This window comes from Dermacentor silvarum, chromosome 5 (genome assembly GCF_013339745.2).
Source record: "Dermacentor silvarum isolate Dsil-2018 chromosome 5, BIME_Dsil_1.4, whole genome shotgun sequence".
Taxonomy (NCBI): domain Eukaryota; kingdom Metazoa; phylum Arthropoda; class Arachnida; order Ixodida; family Ixodidae; genus Dermacentor; species Dermacentor silvarum.
In genome coordinates this window covers 25,847,080-25,869,211 of record NC_051158.1, presented here as the reverse complement: position 1 = coordinate 25,869,211, position 22,132 = coordinate 25,847,080, and the positions used below count along the sequence as shown (strand labels likewise).

The 22,132-nt window shown below is 45.1% G+C and overlaps 1 protein-coding gene across 8 annotated transcripts in view; it reads left to right on the top strand.

The window, feature by feature from the left end:
- LOC119453120 (ubiquitin carboxyl-terminal hydrolase 7-like) overlaps positions 1-21,882 on the top strand; it is a 70,452-nt gene extending 48,570 nt beyond the window's left edge. For 4 of the 8 annotated variants that reach the window (XM_037715121.2, XM_037715118.2, XM_037715117.2 and 1 more), the window contains exons 22-29: positions 412-515; positions 2,006-2,174; positions 4,973-5,032; positions 6,926-6,973; positions 9,926-9,997; positions 10,790-10,886; positions 13,319-13,454; positions 16,515-21,882. In XM_037715121.2, coding sequence (XP_037571049.1) covers positions 412-515; positions 2,006-2,174; positions 4,973-5,032; positions 6,926-6,973; positions 9,926-9,997; positions 10,790-10,886; positions 13,319-13,425 — 657 coding nt within the window. In that variant the 3' untranslated portion in view covers positions 13,426-13,454; positions 16,515-21,882. The remainder of the gene's footprint in view (positions 1-411; positions 516-2,005; positions 2,175-4,972; positions 5,033-6,925; positions 6,974-9,925; positions 9,998-10,789; positions 10,887-13,318; positions 13,455-16,514) is intronic. The other 4 variants (XM_037715120.2, XM_037715119.2, XM_037715123.2 and 1 more) reach the window with 4 other exon arrangements.
- The last annotated feature ends 250 nt before the right edge of the window (positions 21,883-22,132 follow it).

Genomic DNA, 22,132 nt, shown 5'->3' with positions numbered 1-22,132 from the left:
GCATTTTTTTTAACATGCTTACTAAAGAGTGACAGCATCAGGCAACATGGTGTTAGCCCATCTTGATGTAAAAGAAAGTTCCGTTTCACTCAGGGAATTTAGCAAAATCACTCAGGGAAAACCTGGAAAACTCAGGGAATCTGAAAATGTCAACTTGGTAGACACCCTGTACATTGAGCTGGTACCAGTACCAGTTAATGCCTGTATTATGGTACTATGCTACCAGATAGTACCAGTACTGTAGTACTTGTCATTGTTGTGTATCTCACAGTACAGGTACCGTGCAATGACTCAGTAGTACAACTGTTACTGGCTGTGACATACCTCTGTAGTACTGTGTCCCAAAGTTGCCTGCAATTGCAGTCTCCACCTTTTTCGGTTTCACTACATGCATTTTTCGCTTTTGTACAGAAGGAGTTGGTCCTATACCCGAACAAGAACGGCTGTGTGAGCGATCTCCTTGAAGAGGCACGCAAGCAAGTGGAACTCTCCGAGGATGGTTCAGGGAAGCTCAGGTGGGTTTACACATCAATCCGTACAGTGCACTTTGATATGCCTTACTAGCTTCTTTTGATCTGGTCGAAAGGAAGTTGGTTGTGCACTTCTTAATCTTTTTTTTTTTTTTTTTTGTGGTTTTGCTTCTGTCTTTTTTTTAACTCTTTCCACAAGGTGCATGCCATTGTGCAAATAATTGAGTTGAGTTTGTGCTTCACTTCGTCTGTCTTCTAACCTGCCCCTTGTTACTTTAAGCAGTGTCTCTTGCCATGAAGATGTGTTTTAGACAACTTCAGAACTGATGCAGTGTGTTGTGCTTCAGAAAGCTGTACTGTCTGTAGGAAGCAGAATTTCATTTAGGGCCTCATTTTTACAAGGTGTATATTGTTTCCTTGTCTGTGCTCTCGTCTCCAGCTGCCGGGTACTGCCCCTAAAGCCGTATTTTGGCTTTAGCAGGCCCACTTTTGTATTTTGATATTGTTTGTAGTAATAATTATTTTCTGTTTCTTCTAACCTACATACTTTCAAGTTGTGAAATTTTTTTCCTTTTTACATTTTATAAAAGGTGTATTCGAATATTTGAAACTTTGGAATAATTGATCATATGGTGTCCTATATTATTCGTTCTTCGAATCAGTCACTATTCATAAATGCAAATATTTTTCAAACTCTTTTCGAATATTTCAAAATATCAGCTGTGGCCAAATGAACATAAAGTTGGAGAAAAAGTACAGCAAGTTTTATTTATTTTTGTCTAGCATAGTATAGACATAAAACATGAGAACTTGTGTAGTGGAGCAGGCTACGTCACTTAGGTAACCATACTTCATCGGCTGTACAGTGGAATCTAGTTGATACAATCTTCACGGGAACCGGCAAATAAAATGTATCCTCCGAAAATCTTATTATCTGAAACGCATTGCTCCTATAAGACATTGGCTGGGAAAAGAGGAAAAAACGTATTAGGCAGAATCATATCAACGAGATTCCACTGTGCAGCGATCATTCACACTCTCTGAAGAGCCCTGTGCATGCGAGGAAACTACTTGTTTGATGCTAACGCTCCATTTTTGCTTTTAATAAACAATGCTCCATTACGTACTATGTAATAAGAGAAACTTGCTAACTTTAAGCATACTAGGACGTGAACATCATTCTATATATATATATATATATATTAATTGGGAAAACGGCCGTTCATTATTCAAAAACTATTCACTTCTGCCGCTATTCGATTCGTGCTCGATTCGGTCTCCGAAAATCGCTATTAGCACACCCGTATTTTATAACACACTTTATTTCCTATTCTGTTCGATTCAATTCTTTGCCAATTCCTCCAGAGTGCGTATGTGCCATTGCCGCATCGGGATCGGCATTGGTCATTGAAAACGGGACATGAGGTGCATGGAAGAGAAGGAAGGGTGCCGAGTGGGAGGCTTGGGTCCTGTTCGCCGGGTGGTTTGGCGACCGCCTTGTTTCATTGCTTCCTCACTCTTTTGTTCGTGTGCAGGCTGATGGAGGTGATCAGCTACAAGATCTTCTCGATCCAGAGGGAGGACGTGCCGCTGGACAACCTGAACCAGGCAAACTCCAAAACGTACCGCATCGAGGAGATCCCCCGGGAGGACCTCATTGTGGCCGACAACGAGATCCTCATCCCGTGCGCCCACTTCCAGAAGGTAGGTGGTTTGGCTTTGGTCGGTGGGCTTTGGCTATTTTCACCTTGACTTCGGCTTCATTGTAAGAGCAAGACAAAGGTCACTTGGTCGTCGGCTTTGGCTGTTAGTGATGGCTATTGGTCTTAACCTTGGCTTTAATCCTAGTTTGATTGTTAGTTTCATTGTGAGAACGAGACGGGGTCACTTGGTCATTGGCTTGGGCCATTGGCCAAGTGATGCCTTGGCTATTGGCTTTGACGTGGGCTTCAGCATTAGGCCAAGATGCGGTCACTAGTCTGTCGGATTGGTCGTTGATTTCAGTGTAAGAGTAAGGCTGTGAATAATTTGCTTTGTAAGCGCAAGGGTGAAGCGAGATGTGCTCTTCCTTTTTCTCGGGGACCTGTGACGTGCTGTCACATCTTCTGTTTGCTTATAGTTACTACTGACTGACCTCTGATACACCACTGGAGTTGGTTGCCACGAGTATCTTGGTAGTACGATAACAAAAGTGCCTTTTCAATGCTTTCTTTTTTAAAAAATATTTTTGAGGGAGTTTTGGTACCGCTCAGAACTCAATCAGTATAATACCCGTGCCACAAGGGCCTTCCAAAATAGCAGTGTTGCCAGTCTTTGTCACTCTAAATACCAAAATAGGTGCTTGTTGCTATTTTAGGTTTAGCGTTTGGCTTTTTGGATTTACCACTTACCGTATTTACTCGATTCTAACGTGCCCTCTATTGTAACGCACACACGTTTTTTTTATGACCAAGAAAAAAAAGTCCTTTCCAATATTTTTCAAAAGATATACAACTTTCTCTCAAATGGAAAAACATTTACTCCCAATGCACTAAAGTTGCGATGAATAAAAAAAATTTCCAATCTCACTCGAAAGTCGAAGCATCGATTGCGATAGCACATTAGTAGACAGCTGTACAAAGTTAGGATAGTAGTTTTATCGGCCGTATAAACTTGTAAACATTCACTTACTAAATTAACAAGCATGGTGTCACACACGTACAAGCAAACGTGAACACATCTCACTCGATGACCGCAGGAGTTCGCTGTCAAAACGCTGGACTGAGGAAGCGGGGCAGCAGCAGCAGCAGCGAATTGACCTTAGTGCTGCCTCTCACTTCAACGTGAACTATTAGCGGCGAAAACATAGCGCGCAGTGGACTCTGTCTCCTTCGCAGATCGCTTTCAAGATAGGGCCAAGGCAATCGTATCGCTGAAGTGGATCGTCGCAGAATACGTCCTGCTTTGCTCCACTGAAACCCTTCCGTGTTGCTTTGCTGGCGAAAATTCTCTTTCCGTTTGCGCCAGTCCCGCACGCAAGTTTCAGGTATTCCGAACGCCCGTGATGCAGCCCGATGTCCGTCTGTCTCTGCACTACATGATCACTTTCCTTTTAAGTGCGGCATCATGATGAACTCGGCATTTCATGCTGATAGAGCAAACACAGAAAACGGGCAGTTAGACGGTAGACTAATGCCTAAGCACACGTACTACAGCACATGGAGGAAGCTGCGGCAGCTAGGCTCGAAGCGTGTACGAGGCGGCCATTTTGAAATGCCGATAGCGATATGGTAACGCAGATTTAGGGTCGTACTCGATTCTATCGCGCATGCAATTTGTGGACACGTTTTCGGGAAGAAAAAGTGCGCGTTAGATTCGAGTAAATACGGTAGTTCTGTGGAGTTATCCTATCCCTAGGTTTTTTAGCGCTCTCTGGCTTGGATTTTCAATTGAGTATCGAATTGCTTGGCATAGCACTTCACCTGAAGGCAAACTTCAGGTTATACAGTCGCCGACCGATAATTCGGACTCAACGGGCACTGCCAGAGCGTCCGAATAATCGGGAATCCTAAATACCGGATTCGCCCAAAACTAGGTGACTTGTGAATTCCACAAGTGGCCAGAAAAGGTGTTCCGTATTCTCCGGCTGTCAGTACCTTCAATTTTGCGTGACTGTAGCGCAAGTCACATTGGTGTCTGCGAGCGACGGGGCATTCTTGGCACAATGCCAAGCATGCTATCTATATCGCAAAAATAAAACTATCTTTCGAAAGAGATTGTTCAGGAATGTGGCCCAAGTTTGTTGACGCATGTCACTGCGTGCACATACGCTTGCTCTTAACCTAGACATCCCGTGGCCGTGATTTTCTAGCAGTGCCTCAGTGCCATCTCTTTACAGGCTTTTCGCGCTTCTTCAGTGTTAGCGACGCTCCGCACGCATTATCAGTAAGATCAGCCAGCCATGAACAGTGGATGTTAGAGGGGCATAGAATCTAGCGGAAAGCGTTGCTATTAACTCATGGCCCGTATTTCAACCATTGACATGCTGTCTCTACAGATAGATGAAGGTACGAGTGCATGCACTGGATTCTTGTCGGCGACTACTAGACCGACTACGCTTCGCTAGTTTGGGTCTCGCGGAGCACCGGCAACATGGCTGACGGTGTCTCAAAACGAAAATATCGCTATTTCTACTCGATTCGGCGCCATTATTAGCACACGGTCGTGCAGTCGGAGTCCGAATTATCACGCGGCGTGCTGTAAGGTGTCTGAAAGGGTGTTCAATACGCTAAGTCTATGGGGCTAGTGGCGGTGCCTTGGGGCTGTCCGAATAATTGAGGATGTGCAAATTATCAGTGTCCGATAATCGATTCTTGACTGTATATCCTTGAAAGTAAGGACTAGTTATCCCAGGCTGGCGAGCATCCTCCCATTTGTGTTGCATTGTTTTCATGTCTTCTGTTTGATCGAAAGAGTAGAGCAGGTGCGAGTTTTCACAGAAATTTATCTCTCTTCCGATGCAGGTTCAGCGGAGTCGCGACTATCAAACCGATTCGCCCGACGACATTATTACTTGTAAACAAGTAAATATCATGCAACGTTTCTTCACATTGCGCTGTTTCACGTCTGTAACGCGGAATTAACCAACAGACATCTGTATGTGTGTGTTGTGTTTATGTAGAGGCGCAGTTAGAGGGAAGACCTGTGCATTTCTGAATGCTTCTAATAGTCCTGACATGATTTTGTCGTATCACTTGGGTGGCAAGATCAGTAGCAGCGTCAGTCGACACTGCATTTAAAGAACCTCGAAGGTGCCTGTGTGGCACGGGTATAAGTTACATTTCTTGACTTTATTGCCTAAGCATGTAATCTGCCTTTGACTAAAATGCCATTGATAGTTAATGTTCTGTGACTAGCCTTCGTCTTGTGCGTAGCTTCGCTGCAACTGCTGCCAGTGTCTTTAACCTCCCTGCCTTTCCTCTCTTGCTCTTTCTCTGCCAGTGTTTAACCATGGAGTATTCTCGATTAATAGCTTTTGGTAAAGCATGATGCAACAGAGTTCTACTTGTGGTTGCAGGAATTTCATGACACTGTGACGTGACATGCGACATTGAAATAGCACTGACGTGAAGTGTCCTGCTACTGCTGCCTCCACCTATCAAAGCTAGCTGTCGCCTAGAATGGCGCTTCCAAAACTCTTCGAACATGTAATTTGCTAAATCTGCGAAGGTCTCTTTTCACTATATTTACACGGTACCATAGTTTTTGTTCAGTTTTGGTGCAGGGGCACTGAAAAGGAAGGGTGTCGCTCTAAATTTTCTTTGGCAGTTCAGGCTGACAGCAGATCAGCTATGCTAGTAGAAACTATATGGGCGGGAAATGACACATGCGAAGCATGCCATCGGTTATGTCACTTAACAGTGTCATGAAAGCAACATACGTCCAGGCTGTGTCATGCGTCAAAACAATTTCGCACTTTTGTGCTCTGCGCCAAATAACCATTCGCGCAGAGCACAGTTTTAAGGATACCTTCACCTCGTTTTAGTTCTTGTATTGTATTGTCATGTGTCAATGTCTGCGATGGAGTAGCTGTGTGGTGCACAATTGGCATGGCAGGATAGAAGTGCGTGGGGTGCATCCATTCAACATTAGAAGTTCACTTCCCTCCTGCTTTTCTTGGCGTCCATATATCAAGTCCCTAGTTTCCTCCCGTATTCATCTTGTTGATGCGAAAGCGTCACATGGCCCATTGAGCGAAAACGCCGGCGGCATCTGTAGCAGGAAACGGCACCTGACTTCCCATTGGCTGCGACGCCACGTCACGGCTCGTGACGCTGGCTCGCACCTCGATGGAGCAGAGCGGGCAAAAGAGAAGCAGCTGCTGCTGCTGTAAGCATGAGGGTAGAGGGCATCGCCGCGACGGCCGCGTCACTCGCTCTCGGAAGCCTGCGTTATCCGCATGTTCCTTGTCCGAGCAAGCTCTCGCCTGCATTCTAACTGCGCCTCGGTAAGGCCAAATTAAAATGCGCCAAGTGTCTCAATGCGCTCGTTTGCCTGCGAGGACTTAACTCCAAGGACCGCTCAACGGCGTTCAATTGGACATTAATGCTTTCGCATAACTCGTAAGGCACAACTCGTAAGTCCTTAGGTATCCTCAGATTTTAGGCAAACTCTGTATGTGGGCCTTTCGTTAGGCCTAGAACTATGTATAAAATACAAATTGGTGCGGCACAATTAACGCCTTGTTCCTGCAACAGTTGTAATTAAAATTATCGCCACTTGATAAAACACTGTACAGTTGCTAACATTTTCATACTGCGCATGCTGAGTCGTGCAGCTATGCGCATGCCAAGTTCCCGGTGGAATTGGTAGCTCTCACGCTGTCCGTCACGTGTACTCGATCCTCCTAACCTGTTGTCTGTTTCTAAAATCGAATTTCCAGCTTAATCTCTGATCTTCCTTTGCCTCTCTTTCAGGAGATCTTCTCGACGTTTGGCGTTCCCTTCATGCTGAAGATTAAGCATGTAAGTAAACGAAGTGTGGCCTCCCACGCGTTTCTAGGAGCCTTGACACAATTGTTGCGAAAGAACGAGTCCGAAAAGTTTGTCGTTCAACATGCACGATGCACAGTGAGCTGGCATTTCAACCTGTGGATCGTGCTGGGTAACGAAAAACAAACGTAATGCCTCACGAAGCATCTTTAAATTGTTGACGTGGGCTAGCTGGTACCTGTTGGGAGTTGAAAGAGCTCAAAAGAATGAAGCAAGCAAGAACACAAACGACTAAGCACTGACCTGCAACTAATATTTATTGTGTGCTGTGCACAGAATACACACACAAGGGGAAGGGAAACTCATCACATAATACTTTATATGAAGGGTCGCTAAACCAGCCGCACACGCAAGCAACCATCTAAAAATTCTACCTGTTCATCAAAAACATCAATTGAAGGTGCGCTTACTAGAGGTGTGCGAATACTCAAATACCGGGTGAACTTCCCATGACCCTCCCGATTTCGAAATCTTTGACAGGTGGCAAATCGCGCTGAAGCTGACCATGAAAAGGCAGCTGCCCTACCGTCGGTGCTGACCGCAGTCGACCCACACAATACCAGCGATAGCTACGCTCTAAGCAGTGATCAAATCATGGGATGTGCAGTCCGCGCTTTCGTCTGTCGTGCAGATTGGCCTTGAACATACGCCATAAATATGTGAAAGCCTTTCTGTATTTTGGAGGAAAACTGGAAAGCAAACTCTCTATGCAATAAAATTGCCATAAAGACACAGTTCCACTAATAGACTAAGAACCTGATCGGTATTAAGTACAACAGAACGTCACTAATTCTTTAGTTTCGGAGGGAAAAAATATCACTTTATTCTATCCAACTGACATTCTACTGTAAAAAAAATTTTCAAGCTCTTCTTGCCCAAAATTTGTAAGAATTAAACTTGGTGATAAATTTTCTGATATTCAATTCAATATTCGACTTTCGATTCAATTCCATATTCGATTGAAATCTACTATTCGGTATTCTCACACCCCAAGTGCTACTTGTGCTGCATGTTTTTTTTTTTTTTCTTTTTTGCTATCTTGTACATTTCGTAGATTTCATACGTTATGATTTGCACACTTTAGTTTGTTTGTCACTCGGACTGTTGCTTGTCCCATTCTCTCGCACTGTTTGAACTCCACCATCTCTGAATTGTTGCAATACTCGTCCTGTAATGAATAGCCTGCCAGCTCAATACACCAGAATCTGAGCCTCCTAGCTCAATGCAGCAGAATCTCGGTAAATGGAAATAACCTATCGGAAGTTCCACCTAAACAGAGCAACAGCTTTGTAAATTGATTGGTTTTGTATTTGGGTAATGCAAAAAAAAAAAAAAAAAACTTACACGGAACTACAGAAGCAAGCTCTAAATGAACTTTTTCAGAATGAGTCAGAATCTATAAAACGTGGTGGCAAAAATTTGATAGATTGAGCATTAGGTGAATTGAACCCACTGCATAGTCGATGAGTGTTCATTTCACTTCAGTGGGTGTTGAGTATTGCTACAGATGACCACTTTGATGATGGTTCTACTATGGGGACGCTCCCCACAAATGTTGAAAGAATTTTTCTTTTCTCCTAACACGTGTAGCCAATAATTATGCATTTACTTGGAGCCTGTGACTCTATTCCTCTTATGCTGGAACACAACCAGACTGACCGCACAATCAATTGATAGTTAATTTCTAATTATGAAGACTTTCTAAAAATACATGAAGCAACATTCCTACCACCTTGTCTTCCTCGCAGTGGAGTGTCGAGCGCTTTTGACTCGAGTTGCCTAAATTAGACAAAACAGTATAACCTCGTTGATGTAATCCCTTTATGTACGATTTCCCGGCGTCGACATTCGCGATTGGGAACACAAAAAATGACTCAATAGTTACGCTTTTTTTTTTACCGGTTCGCATGTTCCTGGAAAACAATCTTCCAGCACCATCGTTCAGTACATCGCCAAACTGCAATAGTAGGATGCGTTTTCCGGCCGGCAGATCCCCTGAAGACCAGGAAAGGTGCAAGGTGTACGCAATCGAGAACAGTAGCCACCTGCTACAGCCGCTTCCCCGCAATACTCGCCTACCTCTCTCTCTCGTCAAATCACTGGCGCGCACTGTTTCCTATTCCGGTACCACCAAATCTCCTCCCGGGTGATCACACATCGCATTTACTGCGATCGCCGCCAACCCTAATGCGATAAGCATTTTTACCTGCGTGTTTCACAGTGTGTGGGGCATAGTGCAGTTGAGATCGTACTGCACGCATTTAATAGGCGGTAACCCAAACGCACCGCCGTTCTGTGTTGCAGGCGGTGCAAAGTGGGCATCATTCTCGCTCTGGCTGCATCGTAGGCTTTGTACAGTCGAACCTCGATATAACGAAGTTGTACTTGCAGCGAAAAACTTCGTTATATCGCGAATTTCGTTAATGCAAGGCTTCGTTAATTCGGTGGAACTAAGATTGGGAAATAAAAATAGTTTGTTACATCGCGAGTTTCGTGAAGTCGAGGTTAGTTATATCGAGGTTTGACTGTATTCCGGCGTCGCCCACCAATTCGATTTCGTTACGGTTTCCCATTGCCGTCGTAAAAACACTATGTACAGGTAAACAATGCATGTCTGGGGCCGCTTCGGGCCCCTCCAGCTGGGTGCGTGTCGGCGTCTCGTGCTGCAGCGATTCGTACAACGCTTTGCATTACGTAGAGATCAACTGCAGTTGATTTTGCCAAATTTTTGGGTGACTTCGGATCGCACGTTTTCTCGGTTAGTTTTTTTTTTTTTTTTTCCTCGCGTTTTCCCCCCAAAATGTATAAACAAGGTTCTACTGTATTTATCGACAGTCCATCATAATGTGTGCCTGAAGGCGATAATGTCGGGTCACCTTCGTGGGCACGAGGTGACAAGGCAGTGTCCTGCTTTGCTCAATACAGGGAGAACCCTTCGCAAAAGTCAAGGACAGGATCCAGAAGAAGCTGGATGTTCCTGAGAAAGAGTTCGAAAAGGTGAGCCCGCCCAGCACATTTCTCCAATTTCCAGACTATGCATAGGCTGCATTTGTACATCCGTACATTACCTGCAGGAAAACTCCAAACTTGCTGGGAGAGCGAATTACTCGGGAGAATAGCAAGGATGGTTATGCACACCTGCCAACTTTTTACAATTTTTTGTGAAATGCCCAATTTTTTCTTTTGTTTTGGCACTCGATTACGATTGTCCTATTGACACATATTTAACGATTTTTCATTTGCACATAGTTTACGGCAAGAAAATCTTTTTAAAAAAAAGACGAATACAGTCTCTGAGTAAGCTTTATGGTCCAATTTTTTGCACATGCAATGGTTTGCCTTGTCTCGGGCATGGTTGTCAGCACCTGTAAGCATTCATGTGCCTCTACCGTGCCAATTAACTCATCCCGGAAGCAGAATGCACAGTTTGTCAGTTGAATTTTCTGTTATTGCAGCAGCTTAGTGTTATTCATGGTGGTGTGCTATATATTTTGTTTATGCTATAATCTCTTGAAGTTTGCATCTGTTTTCATTGTACACTCTGCAATTTTTTCACTCGTATTTCATAGTTGTGTAGAGAGTGCAACATGCTGAAGGCATCACCTGTTAATGGTGGCCTTGAGCTAATAAGTGAACCTTCTTGGTGCTCTGTCTCTTTGTCTGTTGTCTTCTGTGTGCTAGTTTCCTCGTTATAAAACCTTCCTGGCCATCGCTTCGCGCTTATTTTACTTTCGATGCTCTTGGCCCTTTAACATGCTTTAACATGCTCTCGCCTACTCTATTGTGCAGTACAAGTTCGCCATCGTAGTGATGGGCCGGGCACAGTTCATCGAAGACAACGAGTACGTAGTCAACCTGTCAGACTTCATGGCCCAGGCGCCCCAAGGTGGGTGTGACAGAAAAGAAATTTTGCATGGCAGACCTCTGTGGCAGACGGCAGCAGAAGCTCTACGAAGGGCACTTAAACCCTTTCTGGTCCGATTACTTGTGCAGGAGTCGCAATGTGTTGCAGGAAATACCTGATGTTGAGAAAAACACGGCAGAAAGTGTTTCCAGAAATGCCGGTGCGAGTTTTTCGGTGCATCGGCCATCATGTTGAGGTTGGGCCTCTGCACTGCTTCCTAATGAGTATCATCTGCCTTGGGCAACAAGAAAATGGCCTTCAAATCAGCTGTGGCTATATATCGCACCATTATGACTATGGCTTACCAAGTCCGAAGGATTATGGGCTGCTTACAACTCGAGTTGGTGGCAGATTGTGAGAAAAACATTTTTCATTGCCCATTAAAACACCAGTGGCAATTTCGTATTGCTGTATATTTTTCTCGTCTCTTTCGGATGCAGGCAGTATAAAATTATCACTTCATAAAAACTAAAAACAATGGACCAGAAAGGGTTAGTGACTTTCTTCAGCACTTCCCCCTACTTTGTGGGAAGGGTTCTGGCTGAATAATTTGAGCATAAAATGAGTGTATTAATTGACGTCTGTACTGGTACCATTGCACAGAGCGGGTCGTCCTTGCGAGGATTTAATGTAATTTGTAACGCAGGGCAATCTTGAAAGCAGTACGGTGTCAGAGCCTACACACCTCATTGCATTAACCAGTACAGCTAACCTATATCTCAAGCAGCTTATCTCAGGTCTACCAGGAATCTAGGATTTTCAGTGCCTTAATTTTTGTTCCCTGCACTTTTCCAAATCTAACTGCAAGTTTCCATAAAAACGTCATGTAAAGAATGAAATGCAGCAGCATAGCCTCTTCGATACGCCACCTGGCCAGTTCTGATTACCTGCCATTACAAGCGTATCCACCGCCATTTTTTTCTTGGAGAGCTTGTGATATATTTTACTATCAGTGGGATGCGAGTGGATTCTGCATATGATAGTGAAGCGTTCTAGTTGGCTGGAAGCGGAATTAACTGCTGCAGCATGCTGGCATTTTGCAAAGGTTTTACCATTACGGCTGCAGTATCGGCCACACGTGCCATAAGCCATTCCTTTGTTGTTTTTTCTTAAGCAGAAGAAAGGGGCAACGTTCAAAAGGTAGAACCCGTCATGAACCGTTACCAGCAAAAACAAAAACGAAGTGTCAATGAACCGTAACTGCCAACTCTTTGCAACGTTGCTTGGCAGTGACAGGTTGGGTCGCGTTCACTCCGACTTGGGTTACGTAAACGTTTGAGCGGCCGTTGGTTCAAATTGCGCCCAGTTTGGACAAACTTCCGTGCTTCAGATGTGCACCCTCCTTTTACAATGACCAGGTTTGAAGTGTTCATTCTAACATTACGGTGCTTTTGAAAATGTTTGTCATATCTGGATGCACTTCCAATAGTCAGGATCGGAAAATTGCAAGTTCTGTGGAATGGGCTCGCTATAACCGATAGATCGTTATATCTGGGATCGTTATAAGTGGACTCGACTGCAGTCTCCAAACCTATTCCACCATCCTCGTTTCACCGCAAATACATGCTTTGATTATTGTGGCCATTATATGGCTCTGCTTCGGTAACTTTTACACATGCAACCTGTTTTAATGTGCTGTGTGTACAGTTGTGCACGCCGACACAGTGCATCAAAAGCGAAAGCATTGACCAAAATATTTAAGTGCCGTGAAACACTTCTGATGGTATCTGTCGTGCAGCTGTAGGATTTTCATGATTCTGACGATACAAAAAATGCGAAACAGTTTCTTATGGGCAGAATTAGTTTGTGAGGGGGATAGGTCACAATGGCGATCTGTGGTTGAGACTTGTGTTTGAGGCGTGCGTCACCATTCTGTGCATTGCAGAGAAGACCACATACCCGTCTAGTTGTCACGAATTAAAATAAAGAGATAGAGAGGAAAATAATCTGCTTGCTTGTGCGTTACGCTAGCCAGAAGCTCTAAATGCAAATATAACATGTTCGGAAAGTCTGTAATTATTTTCTTAAATGAGGAATCCATTTGGTACTGGGCAATTGCCATTTGTATTCATCGTTAAAATCGCAGAAGTACACTGTAGCAGACCAGTCTACTGCAAAAAAAAGAAGACAGTGGTCCTCCGTTTTGTGCCTTGTTGCATTTTGCACAGTACATGTTTAGAAAGTCGAGACACATTCGATTACGACCCATTGGTGGCGCACTTTCTATACTGCTGCCATCGTCGAGACGTGTAGTGGCAGTAGTGGTTGAGGTTGCGATGAGGGTGCCTCCCCCTTCCCGCCCCACCCAGCAAAGGTGGCTGCGTGGAAATAACCTAGAGCCCCTCTGCCGCCGCTTCCTCCCCTTTTTTTCCCCCGCGCTGTCCCCCCGATTTCTGTCCCCCGCTTCCTCGCAGCAACAGCAATGCACCCGCGGCCGTGGCTGGGCATTGAGCACGTCAACAAGGCACCGAAGCGGTCTCGCTACAACTACCTCGAGAAGGCCATCAAGATCCACAACTGACCGGCACGGGCCTCCATCTCAACCAGGAGGTGGGAAAGCATCTTGTTGAACATTGAGGAATTTTGGCTTGTCCGTAAACGTGTTCGCATTTGTGGAGGTGTACCGGGTAACCGGAGAGCTGTACGTCAGACACAATGGCGGTAGTGACTATCTTGTGACGCAGAGTTTAACCCTTGAATTGGCAATGGTGAGCGAACTTGTCACGACGAAGGTTGCAGTACCTTGTAATTTTAACCTTGATTTTTTTTTTTCCAGTATTACATCTAGAACTTGTGGACGTAAGGTTACGCCACATCGTGTATTTGTGCGCCATTGTGCTTCCAGCATTGCATCGTGCCATGTTCTTGCTGGGAGTTAAAACATCGCGCTGTCGCTGATGGTCCCTGAAGTGTCGCTCCACCTGTTTGGTAGTAAATAGGTTCAGACCTGCAATGCCTTCCATGTAGTAATTAAATCACGTTTTGCAACATAACATTACTCTACTTAATGTTACATCGCATTGCATGACATGTACCTATGTCTTTCACAGCACTGAGTCTGTCGCTGTGTCAAAAAAAAAGTCGAGGCCTGCGCGGCACAGTCGCAGCGTAAGCTGGTGGAGCGGCTCAAGAGTAGCTCCAATTTCGGCACCACGCACAACAGGGTCTTCGCAGCAAACTCTCTTCGCCTCATTTTGATGAGAACGATGTGAACTGTCCGCCCCGCGTCGACGGCGAGCTGCAGCTTGTAATGCTCTCTGCACAGCAGTTTGCCGAGCCCGATGATGCCTGGTTGTAGCTGCGCACGTAGCTATACATTTACAGGCGCCTTAACTAGATGGCGCCACCATACTGGCGGAGGGGGAGGCTTGGGATCGCGTTGATTGTGCGCCTCGTCTGAATCGCATCTCGTCGCCTGCCTAGGATGTGTGTATAGGGCATTTTTTCGATACCTTACAGCAAGCACTTGCATGGCTCAGTGGTAGAGTATCTGACTCCCGCGTAGTGGGCCCGGGTGTGATCCCGGCGGGAAACGGGTGCTCTTTTTTCGCATTTCCAGCAATAGCAGTTACGGTTACTGGACGCCGTCGGCGGAGGTGGTGGCGGACACCATCGCGAACTGAAACAGCTATTGGAATCAGCCCATAACAGCCTACGCTGTAGAAAAAAAATTAATAATTGTGCCGATGTGTATGCCACGCGTCTGTGACAAGTGCTCAAACTCATATGCTACGTTTTGAGCATTTCAGTATGTTGCTGTGCTCTGCTGGATTCTTCACAGCAGTAAAACCAGTTGGAAGACTAGATTCCTTCCGGTCCTGTCTTTTCTGTCAACCCCCTCACCTTAACGCTGGATATACAATAGACTTCTGTTAATTTGACTCCAGTTACTATATTTTTTGGTTAATGCGATCCCAACCGAAGGTCGTGGCTGGTGCCCAAGCATTTCTGTGGGCCCAACCATCCATTATTTCAATCCTAAAATTGGCCTTCGCGACCAGCCAATGTGCATGACCCCTATGGTGGCCCCAATAGCGACCCCTTCAGTGGCAGATGTTCTCGGCGGAGCTCAGGGAACTCTCCGTTCCCTAAGCTTCGCCGAGACCTTCATCTTCACGAAGAACACACGTCATTTCCCACTGAAAACGCCGCGGAAGATTTTCAAGCAATAACAGTAGCTCGCAGTGTCTCACTACGTTATTTAAGCGATTCTAACGCGTACATCTCTTTTTTACTAGAAAATTAGGCCGCACATTGCCTGCGCAGTACAATTGGATACGAAACAAAAACCGCCTTTGCGGACTCGTATGCTTTCACACGTAGCATGGTCGTAATGTCGCGAAGCTGACATTGAAAAAATAACTGTGCGGTGAAGCTAACTTTAGAAAATCTGCAGCCATTGTGCAACGCATGTTCGACCCCTTTCTATTTTTCTTGCTGAAAAATCGGGTGTGCATTAGATTTCCAATTTGTTTAGGAGCTGTAATGTCATTATTCAGTTGGTTTTATACTTTGGATGCATAGAAAGCGAGTGAGTGTTTGATTCGGGGTGTGTTAGAATTGGACAAATACTGCCAAAAGAATGAGCAATGTGTTTTGCTATTCTTTCCTGCATCTTGTTCAATTTGACCCGCCAGATAATTTGATCAATTTCGTCGGTCCTGTCACGGTCGAATTAACGGAAGTCAACTGTACCTCAGCTCTATCGTAACCTGCCAAGTGTGCAAAAAGGTCTCTCCCCCCCCTTTCCTATTTTCTTGTTTTTCTTATTCTGGGTGCCCAGTCTGAAATTTTCTTAGGGCTGGTTGGAGGAAGACCATACTTACCTGATTCTATTGCACACCTTTGTGACAAGAAAAATCGGTTGTAAACTGACTGTGCATTACAATTAGATACGAAACCGAAAATGTGATTGCAACTGTTTGGCAACAGCCTACCATCCAAGCAAGCATGTCATCACAGAATGGAGACAGGGCTAGTTTTCCCATAGGTTGATGACGCCAACACACCACTTTCAACATGTTTCCCATTGCGCTCGTGTTAAACTTGGAGGAGCATTATTTCCTTACTTTGAAACTGTAAAAACTGCTCGGATAAACAGCACTGTTTTTGTTGCCGCTGCTTATCGTCTCGCATAGATCACCAGAGCAACCCGGGGCTCCAAGTCGTTTGACCAGAATGGGAACAGCAGCTAGTTTTACACCCATTGTCTCCACTCCAGTTGAACGACTGTGGGACAGTAAGACTGGCCCAGAAGGGCCAGTTAGTCATTACTCTTTAGCATTCATTTAAACCTCGTCTAGTGCTTAGTGATGCATAGTGGCTAAGGTGTAATACTAAGCCCGAGGACATGGGATCGAATCACGGTCGCGGGGCTGAAGTGCAAGAACTTCAGTGTTAATTAACACTGAAGTTAATTTGAAGTGTTGATGGAAGTGTTGAATATGAAATACTTTGAAGTGTTAAATTAACACTTAGAATTAATCTGGAGTCCCTCGCCTTGTACCCTCGGGCCTCCTAATCATGTTGTGATTTTGGCACGTAAAACCCGAGACGTTTTTTTTTAGGGCTTCTGCACATTCTTATCCTCTGTGCTTTTTTGAAACCCAGTTGCAGCGGAGACGCCAGGTGCGCTTGAGGATGACACTTGCACGCCGCCACCACCACCATCACGGCCAGGCTGTTGTTGTCCCCCGGCTTCTGGCAAAATGACGAAACGACGACGACGACGGCAGCAGCGGTGGTGGCATCGGCAGAAGCAGCGAGCGGTGGCGACGGCGCACGCCACCGCCGCCGCCACTGAAAAAAAAAGACACGCTTTCCGGCGGTGGGGGCGGCGGCCCTGCCGTCGTCCTCCTCTTCCCTTGCCGTCTTTCGCATCCTCTCTCCCCCTCCGGCACGACGGCTTCTCCTTTCCCAAAACCGTGGTGTGACAGAAAGACAGTGCTACATCTCGGCGTGCGTGTGTGTGTGCTAGCAAGTACTGTGCAGTGAGAGCTGGGGGGACGTTTTGTGACTGCATTGCCGAGTTTCTTTTTTTTTTTTTTTTTGTCCTTGTTTCACACGCTGCTCACGGCCATGCTTTGCATATTTCCTCCGCTTTCCCCCTCCCCTTCCCTTACTCTGTGCCCTCTGTCTTCAATGTGTTGCTTTTCTTTCCCCCCTTTCCTTGTCCTGCCTCAAATAATCCTGACACACGTCTTCTGGAAGCTCTGTCTCTGCTGTCATGTGTCTGATTTCCGGTTTTGTTTTTCGCCAGACCTGTAAAAAATCCATGCTACATTTACTCATCTTTCTTAAACAGCAGCTTACCTTTACTTGCAAGCCGATCACACCCCGCCTTGTTTGAGAACCTTTTTTTATTTACGGATGGTTTGAGAAACGCATAGATTGGGCAGCCCTAGCTCCGGTCACTCCCTTTTATTTCGCAGGTACTCCCAAGAATTGCCGTGTTCTGCCCGGCTGAATGAATTTTTTGTGGCGTTTCATTCCCAGGTTGTCAGGTCACCTTAACCCCCCACCTTTTGGTATCTGCTTTCTCGGATAACTGTATCTTTCAGTGCCTGTTTTTCGGTGCCTCTGCTTGAGGAAAATTTGTCTCTTGGCTTTTAGGCCTAGATAATGCTAGTCTGTTTTTTTTTTTATTGCAGCCTTTCCAAAGTCTGAAAACCGTTAGCTTTATAAAGGTAACCGCCATGTGAACTGTACACTGGCTGATGAAGAAATTCCTTCCCTGTTCTTTATCTATCTTTACCTGTCCATTATTTTTCTTCAGTGCATTGTTAACTATCTTGCTAGTGTGCTTGTTTTTCTTCTTTTTTTCCCTCATATGCACTCTATCTACTAGGGAATGCCTGGAAGTAGTGTTGCTATGTTCTGCTTCAGAGTTCTAGCCTGCCATTAAACATGCTAGCTGACAGTATACTGGTGCACCAGGGAAATCTATGGCGGTAGCTAGACTGTTAGCGCCCTCTTGTGATCAACTATTCAACTACAATGCCTTGAAACATTGTGTTGCGTAATTGTTCCAGAAAGGGAAAGGGAAGAGCACCAATGAAATCACTTCAACGATTGTTGCGGCAATGCCCTTGCACCAGTAGATTGGAGACGGTCATAGCAATTGCACTTCTGTGTGCTCTAGTTGATCTCTGCACCACAAGACTGCGCCAGCAGTGATGCTGCACGTCTGCCTCTGCCCGGTGTTCTGGTACTGCCTGAAGTGCAGTGTGTTTACTGACAGCCTGAAACTCTGAAATGTTTTCTTATCTTTGTGATGATTTCTGTAAGCTTAATTGTGTGAAGCAATTTTTTTAAAGATTTGCGCACCTTGTTACATCCATTTTATTGTTGCAGAAAGTTCATTGTCCTGTTGAATTCTACAACCTATTTGTGCAAAGTAATGCGGAAGCTTGTGCACCCTTGTTACGTACCCGCTTAGACATTTTACACCCTTTAAGGTGTAATTTACTCTAATTCTGATTACTTTTGTGTGCAGTTTTAGCACTTGGCGCCTTTTGCTGTGGTACTATGCGACTTGTGTGCCGTTCTCATCGGGAGAATACCAGGGTTCAGCGTTCGAGGAAAGAGATGTACTAAAAGATGTCCGTCAATGTGGTAATTACACTGTATAGACGGTGTAGTTCAACTTCAGCAACTAGTGTGAAATGGTGTGAAATGCCACTCTGAAACAGTTTACACTTTGGGGTGTATTTTAGTCCCACAACAAGGATCACCTGTTTTGCCTTCTTTTCTTTCCTCGAAAACTCTGCGCTTGCTGCTTTCCTGCTAAGAATGGTTTTCACGCTGATAATGCGCATCCTTTTTGGTGACCTGGAAGTACCGGGTGCGCAGTAAAGAACATCTATCCAAGTTAGATGATTATTGTTATGGGACAGATATGCCCTAAAGGGTAAATTGATTTTAGAATACTCTCGTGCCATTCCCAACTGCAGTGTAACGAGGCTCGATGTCGAAAAAGGGAAATGCGCTTCAAGATGATGTCCACCATTCTGCGGACACACCACAGAGGGTGAAGTTTAACTCCAGTTACTATTTTCGCTCAGTGGGGTGTAGTCACATCGAGGAGGGCGTGAAATGCTTAAGTTTGCATCTTTCATTGCGAGCATTTTTGGCGACGAGTGGGTCAGCTCGGCACAAGCAATTGATTCTTTGAACGGAGCTGAGAAAGGCGGGTGATGTACTTAGAAGCATTGCGGGTGTGTTCTGCGAGAGTACAGGACAAGCACTGATAAAGAACTTGGTCGCTGCGCAGTCTATCTTGTTCTTTTCTTTTTCCGTATTTAGTCAGCGTTTTTTGGCAACCTGTCTCCCAGTGCTTTGATTGTGTGGATTCGTTTGAGCGCTATTTATTCCCCACCGCAGCGAGATGTGGAGCTTGCAATGCTGCACTACTTCTGCCACATTGGAAGTGAACACTGCCTCACGTACACCCTAAAAACAGTTTACACCCTTTGGGGTGTATCTTTGTCCCACAACAATAATCATCCAGCGTTCGCTTCCCAAAAGCCACCTCGAGTGCCCTGTGCTTCCAGGCCATGTACGGCATGCGCATTATCAACGTGACTTAGTATTCTTCGCAGGAAAGTAGTGAGCGCAGTGTTTTCAAGAAAAGAAGCGGAAGCAAGACGGATGGCAATTGTGGGACAAAGGTGCACCCAAAAGGGTGTAAACATCTTAGTGTACACTGTTGAATGTTTTTTTACCCTGTTCGGGGTATATATCATTGATACTTTACCACTTTGCACCCGCTGCTTTCTTGTCGGGAACACAGTGTGTGAGGGTGCAAGTTGCATTTCTGACAGGAATGTGCCAGGTTCACAGTGTTAACAAGATGAAGTAAATGCATCTCGGATGTTTATTGTTGCTTTAGTGATGTGGCGAAAGTGAAGAGGCAAACCAAAATGGAGGCCTCCTTTTCATGGTTCTTGAGATTTTTCTAAAAACAAAACACAAGCAGAAAAACATGATCATGTGTTTGCGTGTGTTCTAATTATTCTCTCCGCCGGAAACTTACTGTTACTTTTTTTTCTTTGTTATGCTTTTGCAGTAGGAAAATGAGCTGGCAGTGGTTTTGTACATCTTAGGTTTTTCTACAAGAAGAGTGACGTTTGAGGCCTTTGTGTTGGTTTCAGCACATTGGTAAAGGAGTGTCGTGAACGTACGAGCCCTCTCTCTGCAGGCGGGTGCAGGCAAAAATAAAACAAACCTGCCTTTTTTTTTTTTTTGGTTGCACTTTATGCCATCAGTTTTGAAACTGGATGGTACGGTTGCGCTTTAGCATCAGTCCCTCCGTTGTCATAAAGTTGGGTAATTTGTAACTTGTAGAGATGTGTAAAGAGGACAGGTGTTTTAACTGCCCTGCGGTACGCAGCCACAGTTCTTTTTGGACCTACTCCGCAATAAGCTGTTTTTTGTACGTACTTCACATTTGAGAGATCCTTTTTGTTGGCGGGAGTAAACCGTGCGGCTTACATTGATCAACGCTAGCCCTTGTGCGTGTCACTTGTGCAACTGTTCTTTTTGCGGTTTTAGTGTAGGCATGTGCAGTACACAGCAGTGAACTATTTTTGTGCATAGGGTCCCCCCCCCCTCTGAGTCGGTGAAAAAATGCTAATACTTGTTCGTAGGAGCGTGTCAGCTGGCACAATAAGAATTTACGAGGGGATTTAACTCGGTGATGTTGCCATCTCTTTCCCATTTGGTTCATTGATTTCTTGGGCACAGTCTCGCAAACCCGCACCTTGCGGTGACTGAAGTGGCATGTTTTGTACGAGTGGGTCACTTAAAAACGGTGTGCGGAACACTGCATGAGTAAGGGAAAGAGAAACTTTAATGAATAAAACAAAATTTCAGGTTCCATGGTTGGGGCTCCTATAGTCCAGGGCTCCACGTTGTGTAAATGGCTCTATGAACGGCTAGATCGTTGGCACTCGGATTCTGCGCGGAGGTGGCGCTTTGTAGTTAAGTACCATGTGGGGGGCAGTGTTTGCCCATCCTGCTCAGAAAACAATTGTGTGTCATCTGCAGCCGATTGGAAAAGGCAATTTTCACAGTGAAAGGAACTGCTGCACTCTTTCCCAGAAGGGTGACAATGCCTGCTGGGGGGCAGGTGGCACCACTGTCTCTTTTACTAATATCTACACCTTCTTGTCTGGCATAGCCACAAAACACTGGTTATTCTGACAGGGAAGCGCCAAATTCATGATGCACCTCGAAATGTTTCCTGCGCTTAGAAATTGAGGATGAATGAGTCTGCTGTTGAACTAGAAGAGTCAATTGTACCTTGATCCCGTATCGATGCAACATCTGGTACACATCTACCTGTTGCTGCGACGCATTCTGGCTCCATGTAGCAGGTGGTCAGCAGCATAAATTTGCCTTTTTATCCCGTTTTTATGTTGAGGTTATTTTTTTTTTCCGTCCTTTTGTTGTTTGCAACGAGGGTTAGTCTGTCGGAAGAGGACTGGTGGTGGGAGGGGAATAGCCAACTGCAAGGCCATAGCGTCTTTTTTTTTTTTTTTTTGTCGAGTCAAGCCGCCAGTGTCATTCTGCGTTGCCACTTAGTTTACTTCTTTTTTTTTTGTTCTTCCTACTTTTGTCGCTGTCGTCTTGCGAGGGAAGATGCGATACTAGAGTCGGATGCAAGGGAGGGGGAGGGCTGAGAATTCTCAGCTGTTCTCTAGAGTCTTTTTTTTTTATTATATGCATGTACAGATAAAAAACAAGCAAGCGCGATAACGACGTGCTTGCGCGCCAATGTGAGAAGAGTGTGTGCGAAACGACATGTCTGTGTGTGTGCGTGTGAGTAGCAATTTTTTCGGCTTGTCGCGTGCGCCCGTTTGTGAAGTGGCGCCCCCCAGTGGACGTTGAGGAACCTTAACGGGCAGTAATATTTAGTGAATGTTGTGGAACTTTTTTTTTTTTTTTTGAAAATAAAACTTGGAAGGACAAAACGAAACACTGGCTTGTCTTCTTTTCGTTTGTGCTATCATTGGTGTTTTTTTTTTTTTTTTTTTGTAAGCTCCGCTTTTTCCTTCCTTCATGCACTTTGCATTCTTATTGCCTTAGAGCAGTGCAACCTGCCTTGGTGGCTTAGTGGCTATTGCATTCTGCTGTGCCTACACGAGGTCATGCATTCCGTTCCTGGAGGCAACTGCTACGAAGCCAAAACACAAAAAACGCTTGTTTACTGAGATGCTGTCTTTGGT